This window comes from Salvia hispanica, chromosome 5 (genome assembly GCF_029641045.1).
Source record: "Salvia hispanica isolate PSC_SH4W2 chromosome 5, Shi_PSC_v1, whole genome shotgun sequence".
NCBI classification, from domain to species: domain Eukaryota; kingdom Viridiplantae; phylum Streptophyta; class Magnoliopsida; order Lamiales; family Lamiaceae; genus Salvia; species Salvia hispanica.
In genome coordinates, this window is record NC_142696.1 from 561,064 (window position 1) to 577,558 (window position 16,495).

A 16,495-nucleotide genomic window follows, 5' to 3' on the forward strand; every position below is an offset into this window, starting at 1 on the left:
ACAAAATGGTCCCTGTCACTTTAAATCTCCCTATCACCACCATTAAAGTAGGAAAAGCAAATAAATAAACTGATTATCATTGGTTGCTGAAAAATAAATATTGCTTACGTGCCAAGAATATCTGTGCTAAAATCGACCTTATTACAGGGAAAAAGATGCGTAAGAAAAAGAAATCAACATAGTAAAAGTGTCCAAAAAAACCAATATTTAGTTATTTTATATTTGATAGCCATCTCTTTAGGAGGTTCTAGGTTCTGTTCTATCCAAATATTGGGACCACAGAGCTTTCTTCTCTTTTTCAAACGCATATTTCTCCAATCTGCGAATCCAATTTGATTTGACTGCTGTTTTTCCTCATCTTCTTCTTCTTGAATTTATGCTGTTTTCTAATAATTTCAGCAGACAAAAAAGAAGTTGCTTAGGTTTCCCAATTTTGGTGAAATTGTGTGCAGAAGATCTTTTTCTCTGAGTGTTTGTTGTGCCTTTTTGGGGAAAGGGGGAAAAAGAGGAAAGAATCATTTTTTGGGGGAGAATTTTGCTTTTTGAGAAGTGGCTTTTATTTTGTTTGTGGGATTTTGTGGCAATTTAGGGAGTGTGGAGGTAGATATTTATCCAGCTTATTTTGATCCTTCCTTGAAATTTGGTTTATTTTGTTGAAGAAAAAGATTTGATCTTGGTATCTTGGAGATGGGATTTGAAGTGATCTTGTGTTGGATTTCAGGATGTTCCATGCCATTTGATATTTTGCTTAGAATCTAGTGGGAGAAAGGATATTTAGAGATAGAGAGAGGATGAAGAGAGGGAAAGATGAAGGGAAGATCACAGGGCCTATGTTTCCAAGGCTTCATGTGAATGATACTGAGAAAGGAGGGCCAAGAGCTCCTCCTAGGAATAAGATGGCTCTTTATGAACAGCTCAGCATTCCTTCTCAGAGATCCAGCCATTCTCTTCCTTCGAATTCGGAGCACGTGAGTTTTGTGGATTTTTTTAGTTATTTATGATTCTTGAACTTTTTTAGATTCATTGAGTGTGGATGTTATGCATAAGTTCAATATATTATTTGATGTGCAAGTTATGATTGCTGTTGAAAGGAATGTAGATGTTGCTGGTTGTACTTATGTTATCAGATTGATTGGTTGGTTGTATGTGTGATTTGTTTTTATCCTAAGGAGATGAGGGGATCTTGAAATCGAGATTTATATGAGGAAATGCGAGAAATATGTCAATTATGTCTTAGGACGGTCACAGTTATGTGATCAGATCGATTGGTTTTTTGGCCGTATATGTGATTTGTTTCGATTCTAAGGAGATGGGGGTTCTTGAAATTGATATCTATACCATGAAATGTGTCAACTAATTGTCTTAGGACAGTTGCAGTTATGTAGTGATTAGATTGAATGGTTGGTTGTATATGTGATTTGTTTCGATTCTTGGGAAATGAGGGGATCTTGGAATTGAGATTTATATGAGGAAATGTGTGAAATATGTCAATTATGCGTTAGGACAGTTGCAGTTATGTAATTAGATTGATTGGTTGGTTGTAAATGTGATTGGTTCAATTCTAGAAGAAATCGAGATTTATACGAGGAAATGCGCGAATTATATGAATTATGTGTTAGGAAAGTTGCAGTTATGTGCTGATTGGATGGTTGTCTATGTGATTTATTTGAGTTCTAGGGTGATGAGAGGATCTTGGGATCAAGAAACACGAAAATTACTTCATTTATGTGTTAGGACAGATGCAGTTATGCAACCAGATTGACTGGTTCGTTGTTGATTGTGAGTTATTTCAATTATAAGGAGATGTCAGGATCTTGGAATTGAGGCTTGGTCGGTGAAACGTGTGAAATATTTCGATTTTGTGTTAAGACAGTTGTGGCAGGAGCTCGTAGGTAGAGAGGCCTGTGGCTATGTACTATGTGCTGTGGTTGATTGAAGTGTGTCTTTGAGATACCTTTGCTTGTATGGAATGTTCGAGCTTCTGATTTCTGTCGGAGGGGCTCTGCTTCACTTTGCTAAGTCTTGTATGATCTTGGATTTGCAGGGGGTTGCAAACGAAAGGAGTACGTTTGTCTCGTATCATCTGCCTACTCGACATCCACCATCGGAGAAGCTATACAGCCAATTTTCTGACTTCGTTACTCCATCAGCACAAGAGGGCCAGAGAAAGAAATTGGACGAAGAAGACTTCAGAGTTCCCATTTTCAACCACTCCTTCCAAAGTCGAGAATGTGGTAAGTATGGTGGTAACGTGGAACAGGAGAAGGCCCCTCTTTCCAACCCTTCTGATGCTGCTGAGCGCCCTTCGAAATTCCATAAATACAGAAAGCAAGTACGTAACAGCCAGACGGAAGAGAAGTCGAAAGAGACTGCCACTGGCACTGATCGAGTATCGAATTCGTCTAGCATCTCGAGGGCCGAAGGTCCAAAGAAGCCAACTGCTTCGTCTGTGAGCCGTGAACAAAGAGATACTCGTTCCAATGCTAACGTGGAGCCAGAGGTCCGTGCTGATTTGGAGCATGCTCGAAACCGATGCGCTAACTCTGCGTTGGCTGAGAGTTCTGCAGCATTAGATGAAAGAATTTCTGCTGGATCTTATCCTTCAAGGGATCAGAGAAATCCTCGTGATATAGGAAACGAGGCAAGACCTCTAGAAAAATCGTTTAGATCAGTGCCGATGAGGAACTTGGAGAGGGATGACAGTGCGTCCGAGATTTCTGTGATGGAGTCCGTTGCCACAGTGGAGATGACACCTGATGACGTGGTCGGAGTGATAGGTCAGAAACATTTTTGGAAAGCCCGGAAAGCCATCCTTAAGTAAGGCGCCGTGCTCAATGTCTTCTATTTTATATTTTCTGCGTATAAGCTCGTTTTTTCCGTATAAATTCGGATTTTGATGATTATATGAGAGTTCTGAATTAAGTAAGTCTTCATTTTACTGCTGCAACTTAGTGTAAAACAGGTTGTTTTCATTGAAATCATCCTCTTGTGTTTCTTTGCAGTCAACAAAGAGTTTTTGCTGTTCAAGTATTCGAGCTGCATCGACTGGTAAAGGTATGGGCGATGTTCGTGTTACGATCAAGATTGCATATTTGCTAGAGTTGTTGCATTCTCTTTTCAAGCATCTGAGCATAATCTCCTTAACAGGTTCAGAAATCCATTGCTGAATCGCCACAGCTTTTGGTTGACGACTCAGATTTCATCGACAAACCTACGTTGAAGGTCTTGCCCGGGGCGAAAATCGCGTTGCCTGCTCCTGTGAAAGCAATGCCTAATGTTTCCAAGCAAATAAGCGAACCCGAGAAGCCGTGCCCGAACAAGGAAATCTCGGCCGAAAACACAACCGGAAAAGCCTCGTTATCATCCATTCAGAACGACGCCTCCCGGCCGAGCGGCCAGCCGGCGACGGGAAACTCCCCGGCCCCGTCTCTCACCAGCAATCCGAATGCGGCGCCATGGTGCTTCAATCAACCTCCGGGGCACCAATGGCTGATCCCTGTGATGACTCCTTCAGAAGGATTGGTATACAAGCCGTATCCCGGGCCGGGCTTTGTCGGTGGAGGCGGGCCGCCTGGTCCAAACCCGGCAATGGGCAGCTTCTTGACTCCACAGTACGGGATTCCAGCTCAGCATCCACATCCTCACTATCAGCCGCCGCTGTTCCCTCCATCCGGACCATCCGGCCCGCACGGCTACTTCCCGACGTACGGCATGCTGCCGATCATGAACGCTGCCGCAATGTCGAATTCGTCCGTCGAGCAAATGAACCCTCGGCCTATCCCGAGTCAAGCTTCGGCCGGCGAAGCCAGCGCCAGCGTCCAACACCACAACGTGTCTTCGACGCTGCCACGCCACAAGAAACGGACGTTCGCGGATGGGACGAGCAGCTTGTGCGCGCCTAGGGATGCCGCAGACCCTCCCGTGCGAGCTTTTACGGATAGGGCGAGTAGCCCGGTCGAGAGAGTGCAGGATAGTAGAGGAAGCAATGACGCGGAGCGGTCGAACGAGCTGCCACTTTTCCCCACAGCTCCATCTCCGGACGCCCGTCGATGCAGCCCGGCTCGGCCAGAGCCCGGCCGCCCGACGCAGGTGATCAAGGTTGTGCCGCATAATGCAAGATCAGCATCTGAATCTGCTGCTAGAATTTTTCAATCCATACAGGAAGAAAGAAAACAGTATGATTTTGTGTGAGTTTTTCTGTTTTATTTATTCCAGTGCACTTTTTTGTTTGTAGGAATAATCTCTCTTCACATTGTTCTGTTTGTAACTTCTGTAGATATATTTTCATCAATTATATATATGCCTCTTTTCCTTTTATTTGTAGTACTATTCTGGGGATAATTGTTAGTTTTGCCATTTTTTGCTTCTCATTTTTTTTAAACATAGTGAAAGTGATATACATTATTCATTTATTTATGATATATGGAGTGCTTGATATGGGAAATAGGTGGAATTATGCAAATTTAATTGGTCATATGCCGATATGCGTTTCAAAATAACATTATTAGATAATTATAGATGTCTATAATGAGTATAAATTTTTAAAAATGTGAATGAGAACTTTAAGAAATGTGAAAAATTGTGGGTAAAAAATAGTAGTTTATTAATACACCTTAATTTTTAAATAAATAATTAAATATTTCTTCCGTCTTCGACTAAGAATCACACTTTTCCATTTCAGTCTGTCCCAAATTAAATTTCACACTTTATTTTTACCACATTAGTAAGTAAGTCTCATGTTCCAGTAACTTAATTCACTTATATTTTATTATAAAATCAATATAAAAATATAAATCTTACATTTCATTAACTTTTTAAATAATTTTTCTTTACATTTCTGTCATAGGGCTATCTCACCGAACCTTCACCCAATATCATAAAATAAAAAAAAAGAACAAGTCTTCCAATCAAAGACTTCAAATTCTCAAAATTCAAGTAGAACAAACAATTGAATCCCGCAAGTATTTACCGGAAAATCCAACGCCGGTTATTGTCGATCGAAGCTCGGCTTAGTAAGAGTACGTAATTGCAACGAAGGTTTATTCGATTATCATTTGCTATCGTTAATTTTAAGTAGTTCTGTAGTTGAGTTTCTGTGGTTTTTGAGTAATCTGTTTGATACTGCTTCAATTAGTGTAAGGTTTTCAATTGTTTTTCCATTCAGGGTTGAAGGACAAATTTTTTGCTTCATTTCGAGGAAATAGTAGTGATTTTGGTATATAATTCGCCCACGATGTTTACGCGGCTTTTTGGAAAGCCCAAGCAAGAGACAAATGCTCTTGCAACATTGGATAAGTTGAACGAGGTATGCTAATTGAGCTTCCGTGGTTTTAGATTTTATTAATTTTGCCTTTCGATGCTTAAATTCGGTGTTTATTTGGGAATGTGAGCTGATTCTGTGTGTGAGATCTTGAACTCCTTTTGCTGAATCTAACTTTTTTACGGCAGTTCTGATTTTAAGTTAGCTGTGCATTGCCAAACTATTTTTTCTATTGATGAATTTGGATAGTGTTGTTGAATGTGAACAAATATTGTTCTTTTGATGGGTTGTGGAATCAAGGGAATGGAATTCCTAGGAACCAGAGTTAAAAGGGAAATGCCTACAAAGTCGATGAAAGAAAACAAGTTTTTTTGAGGAAGTTATGTGGTTCGAAACAGTTGTTTTACATCCTTGCCACAACAAGAGAATTACATTGATAGTCGTGCGCCCTCAGATTTTGTACTCGGGGTGGAAAATGGGAGGTTTCTGTAAAATCACTCTTAACTGGTTTTCGGCTCATTTGGTGCATTCTATTGCAGTCATATTGAGACATGGTTAGAAGTTTAGCACAGAGAACAACGAGATGGGCTGTTAATCCATCCCCTTAGACCATGTAAACGAAAATTTCCACTTTTTCCTAACTATGTAGGAGTACATGTTTTTAAAGCATATCGTTGTAACCACTTCTTATAGCTCAAAGGACACTTGCTTGACACCCCCCCTGCTTCCTTGGAGAGAATCACTAGTTTTCTTGGCACCCACATAATGTACGAATCATAACTCGCTCTCTCTATATGTTCCTAATGTATCATTTATGGGTACCTTGTATTATCACTTTGCTTTTTGAACAAAAATGATATGCGATATTGCTTTCCCTCTGCTTGTTGTGCCGTCATATATAGAAATTATATGATCTGTTTCATTATTACGTAGGTCCTGCATCAATCTTGTTCTCATGTTTTTATAGTTCCAAGTGATTAGTAGATTATTCTACTAGGAGACCATAATTTCAGGCTTATATTTCTGCGCTATTCTAATGTTTAGGAGCTATTGTCTATTTTCCACTATTTTTTCTGAACTTAAATTCAATATAGTGCTTTTCAAATGTCTTAAATGCATCATGCTCATTGCTCATGCAGACTCTTGAGATGCTGGAGAAAAAAGAGAAGGTTCTGCTGAAAAAGGCTGCTGGAGAAATTGAAAAGGCCAAAGAATTCACTAAAGCTAAAAATAAAAGGGGTTTGATTTGCATCTCATGTTTTTACCCAGTTTTCAGCTTCCTTAAATCTTAGAAATTTAAGTGTTATTTTGTTTCCAGCCATTCACTTGTGCCTCTGGCAAATGTTTGAGCCCCTCCTCGTTCTTGATAATACGCTAAGGAGACAGCCAAGTTTGAATAGTTAACTAACCTTTGAGAGAAATAATTGAAAGTTTGACATTTCTGTAATTCAGTATAAAACCCGGCTACACATGTTGCTTTCAAACATTCTAATCTTACCTTATTTTGGATACATATCCTTCCAGCAGCATACTTTGTCGCTGAGTGTGGGGGGGGGGGGGGGTTGTATATATTAGAGTATCAGGGTGTAGATATTGATTATGGAGGTTGCTTCTGTCATATTTTGAAGTTTTTCCTAAATTAGAACTTATGTTGATATTTGTCATTCTACTGTAATTTTTTCTATAGCTGCTATACAATGTTTGAAAAGGAAAAGGCTTTACGAGCAACAAATAGAGCAGCTGGGGAATTTTCAGTTACGCATTCATGATCAGGTGCTCTTAATATGATATTCATGAATTTCATTTGCCTTCTGCTTTGGTGCCTTTTTCTGGATACTTTCTCGCTTTAAAATAGTAATGCACCTTTCTTGCAGATGATAATGCTAGAGGGAGCAAAAGCTACAACAGAAACTGTCGATGCCCTGAGAACTGGAGCTGCTGCAATGAAAGCCATGCAGAAGGCCGTGTAAGTTGCTGATTGCCAGTTCAGTTGTGTCTATTTTATGTGGAAAATCATTCCTCGTTACAACACCCTCATAATTGAAAAATAGGGATCTCTCTCTACAGCAAATTTTAGAAGAAAGGAAAGACAATGAATTTGGAAGAGAATATTAGTTAGTTTCATATAATCTGTTAGGACTGACCGTGAAGAAACATTTCAGCCTCAAGCATGTCGAGTAATCCTTTCACTTAACTTTTGGTTTGGTTTGTGTAGGAATATCGATGATGTGGACAAAACAATGGATGAGATCAACGAGCAGACTGAAAATATGAAACTAATTCAAGAAGCATTGTCGACACCAATTGGTGCAGCAGCTGATTTTGATGAGGTATTTCCCTTAGTCACCCTTTTTTTCCTAGTTTCTCATTTTTGAAGATCTCATGTTCGTTAATTTATTCGGCAGGATGAATTGGAAGCTGAACTCGAAGAACTTGAAGGAGCTGAGCTGGAGGAACAGCTTCTCCAACCTGCAACAACAGCCCCTGCTGCCCCCATTCGAGTGCCTGCTGGAAGGCAACCAGCAAACAAAGTTGAAGATGAAGACGACGAACTTGCTGAACTACAAAGGGAAATGGCCCTTTAACGAGGTCTCTTCTCCCACCTATATTATTAATTGCTTAGTTATTTGTGTTTTTTGCTACTCTCACGGTCTCACTTAACAAAACGATTTCAACTGACCCGCCGTATTAAGTCGTGAAGCAATAGATAAAGAACGAATTGCATGTCGTTTATGCAAATCTTTCATGTGCTCGTATATACCTCTACATGTTCGTTAAAAAACAGCTCCTGGTTTTCTTTATGCAGTTGTTGAGTTTGGAGCCGGGAAGAAATCACGGTACGATGTCGTATGAAAGGTTATCTTAGTTTCAGCTGCTATTCATGGGTGTGCATTATCTGTCTGAAGATTATGAACAGACACCCTTGTAAGGTTTGTGTGCTGCGATCGTTACTGTTTGCATTAATATAATCTTTCTCTCCATTTCAATCCTCGATTATTTCCTCTTGTCTAGAGTGTATTTTAGTACGAGTATTTTATTTTTTTAGAAAGAAAACTAAAGTAGCATTGGGAATAATCTAAAATGTGGTTAGTCGGTCAAGAAAGATGACTAGTACAGTACTAAAAGAATTTTTGGTGTATGCAAACGTAATATTTGAAAAAAAATTTGGTGACTTTAGTATTAATTAATTAATTAATTATAGTGAAATAATCTTTGAATGGTTTCATAAAATTTTAATTAAGTGAATGAAGACGCGAATATGTGGACTAAGCACTCTAATTTTTTTATTTTTCATTTTAATTTGTCTATTCAAATTAATTCGCTCTCATTTTTTCTAAGTTTGTCTTTGTTAGTATGTTTGGTTTTCATTATCCATGACTAATAATATTTTAAAGTCAGTTTTCTCTATGCTTTATCAATATGTCAAAATTATTTGTTGTGAAGCGTATTGATTATAAAAATGATCTGGTGGCTTAAACTGCAAAAATGATAATCCTGAAAAGCGTATATTTGGCTCAAATTTACATGGCAAAAGAGCTCTCCACTAAACTGAATGAGTTCAACTATTGATACTTTTTAGGTTTTGGTTTTTGTGCACTAAACAATTACTCTAAACATCTTTTTTGTCGGCCTCTCTTTCTCTCTCCACTTTTTCTATTATTTTTTCTAGTACTACTTTTTTATTTACATTACTTACCAAGCAGCCAAATTTGTCACTTTCGACGAATATGTCTATGAGCTTAAACAAAGTGAAAAATAATCAACCTCACAATTAATTGTGAGGGGTAGCAACGTGTGTGGCTCAGAAATTTTTACTATCTATGCATTGAAATGTGCTCAATAAATCATGTGATCTGTAATTATTGACTAAATTAGGTGGTTCATTTGGATTTCTTATATGTCATCTAATAATACGTGACATATAGCATGTGTGCGACATTATTACTATTATTATTATAATAATAATAATAATGCACATTCGAGTTTCTCGTTTATTATCATCGCTATAATAAGGGATATGCGGGTTTCTCGTAAAGGTTTGTGTTACAATGACAACCCCTTTTAAAATAACAGCGTGAACGCTTATACAACAATATTATAAACGTTACACAGCAATATCCAACACGTTAGACAGCAATTTATAGATTGCTGTCTAACGTGTTGGATATTGCTGTTCAAGAAAATTGTTGTTTAAAGGCCAGCATATTGCTGCCCGTCTTTTTTAGGGGTTTTTTTTTTTTTTGCCACGTGTCAGCTTATTATTCGTCCACGTGTACAAATGATTGGCTAGGAATGGTGATATGGTGTTATTTTAAGGGGTGGTGGCACCCTAACATGCCCCTTCTCGTACATTTTCATGGCCGTGGTAATTTGAATTTTTAATTTATTGATTGAAATAATATTATTTTTGCAGTTATATTATGCTTTATTGTTGTGTGATTGACTCATTTGTATAAATCAAATTTAACAATTTAAGGTATCTCATTATTCTCGTATTTAAATTTTATTGATGCTAATCCCCACATTCATTATTTAGTCTTTGGGGTCACACAGTCGCACTTGACTTGAATCTTTAGGGTCACATTTGACAACTACTACTAGGACATTACTAATATTATTATAATAAGTATAAATCCACAGCAAAGTAAAAAGAAAAATATGAGTTTGAAAATAAATAAAAAAATCCAAAATCCGTGATAATCATGTTTTATAGTGGTCCAACAAAATCTAACATAAGTGCATATCAAAAATTAAAAGGCCCACAATCACTTAAGAAAATACTCCTTTTTTACTAATTTGAAATCATTATTTAACAAGTTACCTAAGTTGGACTTAAGTAATAAAATATGTTATGTAATCAAGATTAGATTTGTGATGCTGACCTTTAACTGATAAACATGTCCCAGTCGCCATTATCCTTTACTTAATTTAACCTTTAAAATAATCACATCATCACTTTCAGTCTTTCATAATAAACACATTTTGTAATATTAAAACAATAATACTACCCACTACCACTAAAACACTACAAACAATAATAGACATCTTTTATTAGACTGATTAGTGCATTTGCCGTATTTGACAAAAAAGGTATTTTAAATTTCAAGAGATATTATTGTTATTATGATTAATTATAAGCATTATTTACAACATCATTTTGTTGCGGCTTCCCGCTAAATGCTATTCCCTTCGTTCCATAGTAATGGATGCATTTTTTTTTCGGCACGTGAATTAAAAAAATTGTATTAGGTGAATTAAGTAAAGAGAGAGTAAAATGAAAAATAAAAAAGGTAGAGATATGAAGAGAGAATAAAGTAGGTGTGAAAAAATGTGTTGACTTTTACTTAAAAAACGAAAATAACTCTATAACTATGAAACAGTATTAAAATAGCAAAATGATTCTGTTACTATGAAACGGAGGAAGTAATAACTTGACGCACTCCTCAATCTGATTTTGATATTAGTATTACTAATCATTTAGTTTCCAAGGTACTATATTTTATCATATAATAATGGAAGTGTTATTATAAATTACTCCATAATACCTACCTATTTTTGTAATAGTGGTATTTTTGGTGATCAAAATTGACTGACAGTAAACAACATTTCTACGATGAATTTGTAATTATCCATAACGACACAAATGTATGTCCAATTTATATACTCCATATCGGAATATAGTACACGTAAAAAGTGTAAAACAAAGTACCATGTATTAAGCTTAATAAGCTAATGTTAATAAATATCATTATTCATTAGTCTCTAGTAACTTAAACCTAATGTGATGAGTTAAATTTAATAGAGCATTACGTTCCAAGTTCCAACTCTTGAAATTACATACTCCTACGAAATTTAATATTTTATGGAGTATTAATAAGCTAATGTTAATAAATATTAAAGCTAGAGTGATCAGTTAAATTTAATAGAGTACAGAATTTAATATTATTTCCATAATATTCACTTTCAAGTTCCAACTCATTTCAAAGTTCAAACCATTATTTTCTGAAAGCTGAAGTCGAACTCAAACAATAAAACTTCACATAACATTCATAGTTAATTAGATATTCTAATAACACACTACCATTCTAAATTTATACAAAAATTACAAGGCCCTCGAATGTTCCCCTTTCAGCTTAAAAAACATCAAAATAACCACAACAAAATAGATAATTAATCAACAATTTTACCTTCACGGCCCGACCCGTTAACCCGACCCGCATCAACAAAAGCAATCCTCCATTCATTCATTCCTTTTCAATTGGTAGTCAGTCAGAAACACAGTATTCACACTTCCCCAAAACGACAAAAAAGGATGGGCCCTACAGCCCAGCCCGGCCCGTTCCCACCGAGTTCAACCGAAATCCGGCCTCGCCGAGTTGACTCGTCCGCGATCGAGCGAGTTCTCTCGAACGAGCTTCGCGTAGAGCCTCTCGCGCAGCTGCTGCCCCGACTCCACCCGCTCCATCACCGGCTCCTCCTCGTGCTCGTGCAAGGCGCCGCCACCGCCCCATGCATCGAACGCGCTGAGTCCGGACCGAGTCTGCGACCTGATTGGAGTGGTGGGGAGGCTCATGAACCCGGCCCGGGGACTCCGCGGAGAGCCCGGCCCGGGCCCGAGCCCGAGCCCGATTCCCCATGAGGGCGGGCTCATGCTCAGCCCCATCCCCATTTTCATCTTGCTCAGCTGCAGGCACCGCATTGACTCGGTGACCGAGCTCAGGCTCATCGCCGGCGGAGATCCGGCGGTCGGCGACGGCGGCGAGTACATCGCCGGCGAGTTTCCGAACGCGCCGCCACCGATCCCCACCGGCGACGCGTCGGGGCTGGAGGCGGCGGTCGGCGGCAGGATCCGGAGCTGCTCCGGCGTGTGCGCAAAGAAGCAGACGCGGCGGCGGCAGCCGGTGCCGTCCTTGCACGGCTGCGTGCGGTAGCGCGCCGGGTGGAGCCACGACTCGAACACGCCGTGCGCGTACTCGCAGGCGTCGCCGCGCGCGCAGTCGCCGGAGCGGCGGAAGTCGGGGCACGCGCCGCCGGAGTAGTGGTGGCGGCGGGGGTCGCGGCGGCGCGCCTTCTCGCCGGGGTGGGCGAAGGGGCAGTCCGTCCAGTCGTGCGAGCGCGCGATCGCGCAGCGGCGCACCTTGAACTCGAACATGCGGAAGTCGTCGCAGGAGAAGGCGTCGCCGGAGTCGTCGAAGCCGTCGTCGTCGCGGTTCCCGGGGAGGTAGCGCTGCAGCGCCGCCAGCGCCGCGTCGTATTGGCTGCTTAGGGCGGCGGAAATTGGGGACTGAATGTGGGCCGTCGGATCCTCCATGTCCCAGCTTGGGATTTGGACGGTCGGATTTGACCGAGGACGATCTCCGGTCATCATCATCTCTTTCCTTTTTTTTTTAATTATAAAATTTGGATTTCTATTTCTTTCAACTTCTCTTAAACAGCACTGTCATGATCACCTAGAATTTGGAAGCGTGGTTCCAATATATACTGAGGTTTTTTAACCGTGGTTAAATTCTTTGACTCAACTACAGTTAGATTAAATATCTACCATTATTTATTTATTTCTCTTTTTTTTTACTTAATAGTAGTAATAGTCTGACAAGTGGGCGTCTGGAGTTAAAGCTAGAAATTAATTTTTACGTTCACATTTACTCTTATTTTCATTTTTTGGGATATAGATAAATAAAATAAATCAAGGGCTTCTTTGTTTATTTCTACAAGTAAAGTAAATATTTCCTAGATTTTCATAACATTTACTATTCTCTAGCAAATTTCTGGTTCAGGTGTCTGTATCTCATGTTTTTTTCCAATAAGATGGGCTTTTCTGGTTTAGGAAAATTCCCATGCATAATTGCTTTAAATGTGGGGTGATTTTGGATTTATTCGAATCATTTGGTTGTATTCTTTCCAACTTCTAATAATTATTCCACTGCTGTATTTTTTGGTGTGTGACAGTAATAATAGAAATCATCTTAGCGTGTTATTATGTTACTATATACGAATATGACATCGTTTTCATCTTATCTCAAAATCTTGTGTTGCCTAATTTGCATTTCTTTCATTTAGTCTCAAGGACTGTATCGTCGAAGCCATTATTGGGAAATTTAGTTAAATTTCATCGTCTTTGCCTAACTTAATCTTGACATTTTATTCGTAACAAAGATGATTAAATTTGGATTCGTGGCTATCTTTTTATCATGTTGTACAATTTGAAATAATGATGATGTACTTACTTGTGCTTAAAGTTTGATGAGTTTTTGTTTTCATAATATGATCGCTAGTGAAGTCACGATAATCACATAATTTAATTACTGGAAATTTGGATTTTAGTGACATTTTTAATGTTTTATAGTAAAATTTTAAAGTTCTTAAAGTTTTGTGAGTTTTTGTTATCATAATATGATCGCCAGTGAAGTCACGGTAATCACATATTTTAATTATTGGAATTTGGATTTTAGTGACATTTTAAATGTTTTATATGATTTTAAATCGTACTCCTTTCTCCGTTCTCTATCAGGCCATGTGCATCTATGTCTCTTATCCGTCTCTTAACCGTCTCATCTCTTCACTATTTATGGGCCCCACTGTACTTTTCACCTCATCTTTTAACTAAGAGACAACACATGCATCCCTCCATCTCTTAACCATCTCATCCCTTAACTATTCATTCAATTTCATTTTATATTTTTATATCCAACAAATTCAATTAATATTTCATTGAAATATTAAATTAATACTAATAATTCATTAAATTATTAAAAACCACAAAAATTACAACATCCGAAAATACGAAAATACATAATTGAAATCCTATGGAGTATTTTTAATTTTAATATTTTTTAATTTTCAATTTTTATTACAATATTGAAAAGTACAAAAATTAAAAATAACAATATTTTAATTTATTTTACATTTTTCGAATTTTCCTAATTTAAAAAAAAAAATCAAAAAAAATATTTTAAACGGATATAAACGACGCTCACTCGCAGGCCGGCGAGTGGGCGTCACGCACGAACCAGAGCACACCACGTCGCCAAGGCGCGTGTCTCGCCAGCTCGAGGCCGGCCTCTTCGGGACGCGTCACGCGACGAGACGACTCGTCTCTTCGGGACGAGATGCATGCCGCATCGCTGTCTCGATGCTGTCTCGTCTCGTTGAGACGAGATAGGGACCGCATCGAGACGCGATGTGGATGCCCTTATACTCTCTCAGTTTTAAAATAGTTGAGTAGTTTTTTTTTATTTATCTAAAGTCAGTTGAGTTATTTTCTTTTTTTATAAAAATTTTATTCTATCTTACATTACCCTCTCCTCATTTCTCCCTCTTGTTATACTTTTTCTTATCTCTTTTCTTTATTTTATCTCTTATTTTACCCTTTATACTTTAAATTCGGTGACCAAAATAAATGCGCCAACTAATAGTGGAGTATCATACTATAATCCTTATAATTTTTCTATGAGACGTCTCCTACGGCTACAATTCATATTTTGAAGTTCGATTGTAGAAATCTCAGCCACACAATGCAACATTTGACTTGTCTCCAAAATCGAAAAATGCACCTCGGATTATTCCGCCGCCGTACACGTGGAAGTTTCTAGATCATCTTCCCGGAAAGCCGATCATAAACCAATGCGGTTAATTGTGGGGCCGTCGGCGTGTTTCCACCGCAAACGTGTCCCTCTCGCGTTAACTGTAGACAAAACCCCTTTTAACTTGGCTAAATTGCGCCGTTTGTGGAATTTGTGAGTTTCCCGTACTAGAGCTGTACGGGGATATAGTATTATCCATTTTGCTGCTTCGTCTACTTTTGTTTTCTTTTTTCAATTTAAGTTGGGAATTCATGTTTCTTTAATCTAGTATGCATTTAGTATAAGTATATTTTTTAAATATTTTTATATTATTGAGATAATGCACTGATCTTGACACGTCGTGATGCTTGCCAATTGTATAATATCCGTAGTATTTTTTTCTAAAAATAATAGTAGTAGTTTTGTATCTAAGAAAAAGTAATGTCCATGAAATAATGTGTCACCTTACTATATTCAAATATTCAAAATTTAAAATTATATTTATTTTTCATTTTAAGTAAATAGATGAATTTTACAGTCCACTAAATAGGATTCACTTCTCAAAAAATACTCCATATAAAAATAAGATTCAATTATAAAAATAATACTTTATAAAAAAGTAAGAAAAAAGTAATTACACTTACATGCACTCAATTATAAAAGTAATACTCCATATAGATTTAGAATTCATCTTTTACTAAATTTTGACATCCACTTTTTTCAAATTTCTTAAAATATACAATGAGTCATACTGAAATTTTAAATCGCGGAATGATGGACTAATTAGGACTATATTCGATAATTGTTACTTTAAATGTGCAATTGACTCTAACTTTGTAGTACAAATTATTTAAGACTAAAAAGAAATGAATGGAGTTCGATCCATAATTTAAAAATCATAAAAATCACACTCACCTGTATATAACCACATCAACCATAAATATTTAAGTTTCACATAGAGTACAACTTATTTATTTTTGTGCATAATTAGGTTAAAATAAATAAAATCCACGAGATTAAACCGTTAGTTTGGAAAAATGACTGTTAAAATGAGTTATTTAATTTTGAAATAAAACAGTTTTTAAGATTTTTTTATGAGCTCCAACAAAATCGATCCACTGCAATACCAAAATACTATACCACTGCAGAATCACAGATGGAATAAATGCTATTACCTCTCCAACTACCAATAAAAAACAAAATAAATGCTATTTACTATAGTAGTTTGTCTCATTTATTATTATTAATATTATTATCTTCGTTCAAAGAATGTGAGCAGCTTCTAGAACTTCAATGTACATAATTTTCCAATAATTTATAGCACAGTAGCCATGTCTAGCAAATTCATTTTGCTCAAAATAATGCATCTTATATACTAAAGCTCGGTTTGTAGTACTAATATTTAAAAATGAAAAAAACACACATCGTTTACTAATATATTTTCGGCATTCAATAATTTCTACACCTATATAAGTACTCCTATAATCTAGTGTTTGGTAATGTATTAGTACTACATATATAATTGTTCGAAACGTGCGCTAAATAAATCAATTTTGCAAGTTTTTAAATCGAATATGAATTTCTCTATCAGTGTAAGATTCCACTGTGATTTATGATTTCATTAGGTAGTGTAGCTTTGATTAATTCATTCATTTTCAACTGATATTATACA

At 37.4% G+C, this 16,495-nt stretch overlaps 2 protein-coding genes and 1 pseudogene across 4 annotated transcripts; 2 read left to right on the top strand and 1 right to left on the bottom strand.

Annotated features, from left to right (window-relative positions):
* The first annotated feature begins 231 nt into the window (after positions 1 to 231).
* On the top strand, positions 232 to 4,317 carry LOC125188766 (protein EARLY FLOWERING 3). Of its 2 annotated transcripts, XM_048085814.2 has the most exons (5): positions 233 to 600; positions 722 to 968; positions 2,045 to 2,817; positions 3,003 to 3,054; positions 3,148 to 4,317. In XM_048085814.2, the coding sequence occupies exons 2-5, from the start codon at positions 792 to 794 to the stop codon at positions 4,189 to 4,191; spliced, it is 2,046 nt and encodes a 681-aa protein (XP_047941771.1). In that variant the 5' UTR covers positions 233 to 600; positions 722 to 791; the 3' UTR covers positions 4,192 to 4,317. The 2 variants fall into 2 exon arrangements, with proteins under 2 accessions (XP_047941770.1, XP_047941771.1); XM_048085813.2 differs by having other exon boundaries at positions 232 to 968.
* A 538-nt stretch (positions 4,318 to 4,855) lies between these two features.
* LOC125186999 (vacuolar protein sorting-associated protein 32 homolog 1-like) lies at positions 4,856 to 8,247 on the top strand. 2 transcript variants are annotated; one of them, XM_048083497.2, is made up of 8 exons: positions 4,856 to 5,037; positions 5,165 to 5,305; positions 6,400 to 6,499; positions 6,948 to 7,033; positions 7,135 to 7,226; positions 7,476 to 7,590; positions 7,666 to 7,849; positions 8,067 to 8,247. In XM_048083497.2, the coding sequence occupies exons 2-7, from the start codon at positions 5,234 to 5,236 to the stop codon at positions 7,843 to 7,845; spliced, it is 645 nt and encodes a 214-aa protein (XP_047939454.1). In that variant the 5' UTR covers positions 4,856 to 5,037; positions 5,165 to 5,233; the 3' UTR covers positions 7,846 to 7,849; positions 8,067 to 8,247. The 2 variants fall into 2 exon arrangements, with proteins under 2 accessions (XP_047939454.1, XP_047939453.1); XM_048083496.2 differs by having other exon boundaries at positions 4,857 to 5,018.
* Positions 8,248 to 11,239: 2,992 nt separating this feature from the next.
* LOC125191288 (zinc finger CCCH domain-containing protein 20 pseudogene) lies at positions 11,240 to 12,704 on the bottom strand (annotated as a pseudogene).
* Between the last annotated feature and the right edge of the window lie 3,791 nt (positions 12,705 to 16,495).